The sequence below is a fragment of the Pinus tabuliformis genome, chromosome X, assembly GCF_031772625.1.
Source record: "Pinus tabuliformis cultivar Carrire ecotype Pingquan chromosome X, CPIR1, whole genome shotgun sequence".
Taxonomy (NCBI): domain Eukaryota; kingdom Viridiplantae; phylum Streptophyta; class Pinopsida; order Pinales; family Pinaceae; genus Pinus; species Pinus tabuliformis.
The window spans coordinates 1330430947-1330438367 of NC_142308.1; the positions used below are offsets into that span (position 1 = coordinate 1330430947).

General features: G+C 36.4%; 1 protein-coding gene across 1 annotated transcript; it reads left to right on the plus strand.

The window, feature by feature from the left end:
* Window positions 1-3631: 3631 nt before the first annotated feature.
* Window positions 3632-4033, plus strand: LOC149144993 (uncharacterized). Its single transcript, XM_089452328.1, has one exon. The coding sequence runs from the start codon at window positions 3632-3634 to the stop codon at window positions 4031-4033; it is 402 nt and encodes a 133-aa protein (XP_089308454.1).
* Window positions 4034-7421: the final 3388 nt, after the last annotated feature.

Genomic DNA, 7421 nt, shown 5'->3' on the forward strand with positions numbered 1-7421 from the left:
TCAACAGATTTTGAAGTCATCCCATGGAGTTTGATGTCTAAGAAGCAGGTCAAAAACATGCATGGGAACTTTTAATGGCCTAACATTCCCTGTGTCATTTTTGGCTTTTGTGACTTTTTTATATCAGTCCCTTGTCCAGAACACTTTGGTTAGTCTAAGCAGGAATAAATTCAAGAAATTATAGGCTCTTTTTTTCTACAATGCATGAGCGTTTAATGATAGAGGTATTAGTAACTCGTCACTGCGAAACTGAAAAAGGGTACGTAACCAACAAATCATACTACCGTATCTGAAGAAAAAGCAGCAGCTAAAAAGAGAAATTATACTAATGCATATATAGTTTACTTGCATGATAATGATGTGTTTTCAGCTATAAAACACTGTTTGCAGTGGCTGGTAAAATTTAGCTAGTTCAATTGTGTTGGATAATGAAATTTTCCATCATCTCCTGATTTTCTGCCACTATTTCACCACTCGCTGATAAACTCACAATGTTTCTAGCTGATATTTTCAAGATTCTTGGAATTAGTGTCCAGTTAATGCCCAAGGGTCGTAAAAAGGAATGTCAAGCATGTATTAAAAGGTTCATGATGATAATGGGTTCCATGACCAGTGAAGGTATCATCCGAAGATCTTTCTGTCTTTTTCTTTCCGATCTTCAAACAAGGAAGAAATCAAATTGCACTGTTGTGAAAATTAGCGTGTGAAAAAGTATTCTGTTTTAGGTAAAAGATGCGTTGATTGTCTGAATGGTCAGTTTTTGGTTTGGAATGAGGAAGTACAATCTGATGATGGGCTTGAAAACATTTTAGACACTACAAGAATTTTTTAATGATATTTTGATTATATCAAAACTAGATTTACCATTCACTTAACTGCCAGAAAATTGTTATTATTTTGACAGAGTATCTGATTTGACAAATGGGAATCGTCAAGTGTTTTTAGACCTTTCAACTAAAAAACCAAATTCTTGGAGACCCTTGAATGAAAGGTATTTTTGGTTCTGGACCTTGGAGACCCTTGGACTAAGAGTAGGGTTTCATTATTGGTACATCTCTAGGTTTGGGATTGTAGCAAAGCTCAGGGATCAAACTTAACTCCATGCTTATGAGGCATCCGCGTTCTCACAGTTTACTTGCAGCTCATTCTCAGTTTTAATGGGAAGGTGATATATGGTGTATTATTGTTGCAGTGGCAGGGGATGGATTTTAATTGTTGGTTGGACCAAAAGAAATTGATGCAAATCAATATTGAAAATTAGATTTATTGGTTCCGCTATAGTTTGCATATACAAAGAAGAAACTGCTCTTTTTTCAAGTTAGAATATTTATCTATACATGTTCAGCTCGGCAACAAATGATAATTTATCAAAACCATGAGAATGCTACACAACTTCCTTCATAAGCCTTCTTAGGAAGACCATGAAATAAGACAAGTGACCCTGTGCTTGTATTTGTATCTTATTCTACATAACATATTCTTACTTAGATGGAGAACAATTAGTGGCAATATTTATATCAGTTTCTAGGGAATGCTTCTGCTGTTATATATTGAACAGGTCCATTATACCATATTCCTGGTAAGCCATATTTTATTGATGACTGCATTAATTACTTCAGTTTGGAGACTGAACACATCATAATAACTCAATTAATTACATTACAGTATTGGGATATTGTGTTGCATCATAACAGTATGGATTGAATTGATGGGAAAATTACATTGTATTGTTATTGTTTTTCATATTATGAGTTTCTTATGGATTCCATAATCTCCCCTGTTTAGCTACTATTGGTAATCACAAGCTTGCATATTATGAGTTCCTTATGGATTCCACACTTTTCCCCTGTTTAGCTACTATTGGTAACCACTAGATATTCAATGACATTTGATCCTGAGAATTCCTTGAGCATTTGCACTAAAGCATCTTCTAACCAAGCTAATCCTTGGGACTATCTCTGCTAGATTGTTATCAACTAACCTTGGTGGCATTTGATATTATAGTGAATTTTCATTTGCTATTATTCCAAATAGTCTGCAGGCTTATTCAGAAGTATCCCACTGGCTTGGTAATTGCTCAAGTCCCTGAAATTGAAGCCATCACCAGTGAGGCTGATTTCTCCATGCCTTTTAGAATGACTGTGTATGAAACTGTAGACCTTGAAAGTCTTTTCTATATTTTCTGAAGGATACAAACACCAGGAATAAGAAAATGAAGGAAAGTGAAAGTTGCAGGTTTTTTTTGGCAGAAGCATCATAGATGTGAATGAAGGTTGTTACATCAAAGAACTAAAGAGCGATTATACAAGATCCCCATCTCTACATAAGCAAGGAGAGCTAGAATATAGAGTTTGGTTCCAACTTCAAGAAATATAACTTTGAAAGTGAAAACGAGAAGTTTAGGAATAGGAATCAACTTTCTGTGATGTGTCAAATTATTTGGGATTCTTCATCTTTGCTGCTTCATATAAGAATTTATTAAAGATAACAATATCAGTGAATCTTGTTCAGATTCTGGATTCTGCAGAGTCTATCCCTGTTTTCATGAAAGGAAGTTTGTTCATGGAAATGTTAAGCCAAGCAACATCCTTCTGGGCTTTGACATGGAGCCATACATAGCAGATTTTGGGCTAGAAAAGCTACTGGACACTGCCAGTGTCAAGTATAGTAGCTCTGCTATCCACCTAAGGAACCTTGAAGGTATATTTTCAGGGAGCAAATGCTCCACTGGCTCCCGCGATAGCCTGCAAACAACACCTGATTTGCTGGGCAGTCCAGGCACATCCAAGAACTTTGTATCTCCTTACCAGGCCCCAGAGGCATTGAAAACTCTCAAACACAACCAAAAGTGGGATGTTTATTCCTTTGGGGTTATTTTTCTGGAGATTCTTACTGGGAAGCCACCATCAGATAAGGATTTTGAAGCATGGGGTCAAAACTTTGTTGATGACAAGCATCGCGTTTTGCACATCATAGATCCTACTCTTCAACCAGAGGTTGAAGGAAGGGAAGAAATCTCAGTGTCTGTGGGGATTGCATTGAATTGTGCTTCTGCTTCCCCTCAAAAGAGACCATCAATGAAAGAGGTATTGCATTTTCTAGAAATAAATGCCATCATCCACAACTGATTAACCAATTCTTTCGTAGCATCCTTTGCTTTGACATAAGTTGGACAGAGATGAGGACTTACACCCACATTCCATATTCAACAGCTCTACTTAGACATTGACATAACTCATATAGACCCCTCTATGATTGGGACTCAGCGACAGACAAACTCTGCTGTCAACTCAGCTGCTTATGAAATGGCCAGAGTCTTCTTAAAAATTTCAATATTTAGGTCGATAGGCCTTCCTTTGAGTGAGCTTTTCGCCTACACTTTGTTTCTACGTTTGCCAGCTGGCGTGCACCTTCAACTGGCATATGGTTGACATCTGTCGTGCAACTTCATTTCTGTTTCTCCTCTTCAGCTTTCTGCTCTTCCGGTTTTCTTCCACGACCATTTCTGTTCCTCCTGTTTCCACTTTCTGCTCTTCCTGTTCTCTTCCACGCCTGCTGCAATAATGTTTTCGTGCTGTTCCACTAACTGCTGCAATAATGTGTCCTATTTCTGCTATGCAATCTGTTGTGCATGACCTACTATGTTGTATGGATCAATTTCGAGAAAAAACCGACGACGCAAATTGACAGAACAGGGGGTGCAAACCCTACTTGGAACGACAAGGCCATATTCAGATTGGAAGAGAGTTTTCTCCGCTGTGAAACCTCTGCTGTGATGATGGAGATATACTGCGTGGGTTGCCTCAGGGATACCCTGCGAGGAACTATGAGGGTCTTGCTTTCCACTCTCCTCAAGGGCTACGGGAGCACATATTTCAGTGGGATGAGTTTCTTGGCACTGCAGGTCCGTCGTCCTTCTGGTCACCCACAGGGCGTTCTCAACGTTGGCACCATGATTCTTGATGGAGTAGATCTTCATAGAATGAACAGATTCATCCCTGCAACTGGGGGGTTGTGGGTTTCAGAGATTTGATGGGGAATCCTATCGAACCCAGGCCTTCGTTTGTGGGAAAATTACTGTCCATTAAACCTAATAATGTTGTTGAAGCCCAAGAACAACAATCCCGCTGTCAAGACTTCAACAGTAGTGCATGCAAGGAACATGGCAAAGATCAAGAAAATCAGAAAGATGGTGGTGAGATGGTTGAGAAGGAGAAGAAAAAAGCTGTTGGCTACTATCAGATTCACATGGCCCCAAAATTGAAAAGGAATAAAGTTGGATTGAGGAATGGGGCTGCAAAAATTCGTCTCAGTCCATATGACAGTAACATCTGTGCCAAGGAAGATCAAGATCCTGCTCTGGCTTACAACAAAGAAATAACAATTTATTCATAGTGTTATCATCAATAATATTATTGTGCAAGAATACGTTGGTTTTCTGTTATTATATTCTTTGTGCAAGTGCCTTCAATTCCTAGTTGATTTGTGAAGTGCTTATTATGGCATACATAAATATTTTGAAAATCACGAGCCACTGTGGATGAAACACTGGTTTATTTAAAAGTTTGAATAGATATATGAATCTGGAAAGGCCAAGTTCAGTGTCTTCAGTCTGCTACTTCGATATATATTCTTAGCCTATGTGGATGAAACATTAGTTTGTGTAAAAGTTGAATAGATATGAGTCTGAATTTTGCAATGGGCATGTTCAATGCCTTCAGTCTGCTACTTTGATATATACTCTTAGCCACTGTGGATCACACATTGGTTTGTTTAAAAATTTGAATAGATATAGAAGTCTCAAATGGGCAAGTTCAGTGCATTCAGTCTGCTACTTTGATATATACTCTTAGCCACTGTGGATGAAATATTGGTTTGTGTAGAAATTTGAGTAGATATATGAGTGAATTGGGCAAGTTCAGTGCCTTCAGTCTTTGATATACACTACTCTTAGCCACTGTGGATGAAATATTGGTTTATGTAAACATTTGAATAGATATATCATATACGAGTCTGAAATGGGCAAATTCAGTGCCTTCAGTCTGCTGCTTTGATATATATAGAGTATATATATTTGTTTACAGGATTATCACTACATTTTTAACTTATGTCCTTCATTAATCTAATCGATCTTTCAAAGACACAATAGGCTTTCCTAATCTTGCAGAAAATGGTCCATCCATATTAAGCCATAAGGATGAAAACCAAGCGAGATAATAATCAACTGATGCAAGTGACTATTGTTGAAAAATATTTCTAACTCTCGTTTTACTTTGACATTACTTTATAATCAAGAAAATGTGGGAAAGAAGGCTATATTACAAGCCCATTAGATGAATTTGGGGTAGATTTTATGGTTTGAAACTAACTCAACTGAAATTTTCTACATTGTTTATCAATATGAAAGCCTGAGAAGATAGGTCCAGGTGAAGCAATGGAGTTTTGAAATGGGTAGATTTTATAGTCTAACACTAATAACCAGCCACTGCAAACAGTGTTTTATAGCCGAAAACATATCATTATCATGCAAGTAAACTATATATGCATTAGTATAATTTCTCTTTTTAGCTGCTGCTTTTTCTTCAGATACGGTAGTATGATTTGTTGGTTACGTACCCTTTTTCAGTTTCGCAGTGACGAGTTACTAATACCTCTCTGTCATCAAACGCTCATGCATTGTAGAAAACAAGAGCCTATAATTTCTTGAATTTATTCCTGCTTAGACTAACCAAAGTGTTCTGGACAAGGGACTGATATAAAAAAGTCAGAAAAGCCAAAAATGAAATAGGGAATGTTAGGCCATTAAAAGTTCCCATGCATGTTTTTGACCTGCTTCTTGGACAGCAAACTCAAAGACACAATAGGCTTTCCTAATCTTGCAGAAAATGGTTCGCCCATATTAAGCCATAAGGATGAAAACCAAGCGAGATAATAATCAACTAATGCAAGTGACTATTGTTGAAAAATATTTCTAACTCTCGTTTTACTTTGACATTATTTTATAATCAAGAGAATGTGGGAAAGAAGGCTATATTACAAGCCCATTAGATGAAGTTGGGGTAGATTTTATGGTTTGAAACTAACTCAACTGAAATTTTCTACATTGTTTTTATCAATATGAAAGCCTGAGAAGATAGGTGCAGGTGAAGCAATGGAGTTTTGAAATGGGTAGATTTTATATTCTAACACTAACAACCAGCCACTGCAAATAGTGTTTTATAGCTGAAAACACATCATTATCATGCAAGTGGCTATTGTTGAAAATATTTCTAACTCTCGTTTTACTTTGACATTATTTTATAATCAAGAAAATGTGGGAAAGAAGGCTATATTACAAGCCCATTAGATGAAGTTGGGGTAGATTTTATGTTTGAAACTAAATCAACCGAAATTTTCTACATTGTTTTTATCAATATGAAAGCCTGAGAAGATAGGTGCAAGTGAAGCAATGGAGTTTTGAAATCAATAAAGGAGATATTGCATTTTCTAGAAAAGATGCCATCATCCAAAATTGATTAACCAATTCTTTCTTCCTATGTAGCATCCTTGCTTTGACATAAGTTGGACAAAGATGAGGACTTACACCGACATTCCATATTCAACAGCTCTACTTAGACATTGACATAACTCATATAGACATCTCTATGATTGGGACTCAACAACAGACAAGCTATTTTGTCAACTCGGCTGCTTATGAAATGGCCAGAGTCTTCTTAAAAATTTCAATATTTCTACAGTTGAGGATTGTAGCAAAGCTCAGGGATCAAACTTAACTCCATGCTTATGAGGCATCCACGTTCTCACAGTTTACTTGCAGCTCATTCTTAGTTTTAATGGGAAGGTGATATATGGTGTATTATTGTTGCAGTGGCAGGGGATGGATTTTAATTGCTGGTTGGACCAAAAGAAATTGATGCAAATCAATATTAACTAGTTATTGATAATTTTGCCCACTGAGTTCCCTGAGGTCGAGTATAATGCTTTCCTTGCTTATCAAAGAGTATTGATTCCTTTTCAATAGGAGTAGCATGTGAGTGTCAGTTTTATAAAGAAGATTATTTTTATTATTAATAAAAATATAGATAGTTTGTTTCATTTTAAAGGGTTATAAATATGAGTTATAAATACAAGACTTAAAAGGTTGTAAATATTTCAAGGGTTGTAAATATGATTTATTAATTGTTTTTACTGAAAACCTGATAAATAGCAATTTAGCAATTTCTTTTTAATTGAGTGACTCAAATTCATGTTTCTTTAGGTTGAAGGTAAACCCACTAAAGTGGAAAAAATTGTGATTCCAATAATTAGATGGATTGTCATCATGGGGTGATAAGAAATTTAATATTCCAAGAAGAGGAGGTAGTAGTAGATTCTGAATAAATTAGCAATGCAACAACATAAATGTTTGCAACAAATTAGAA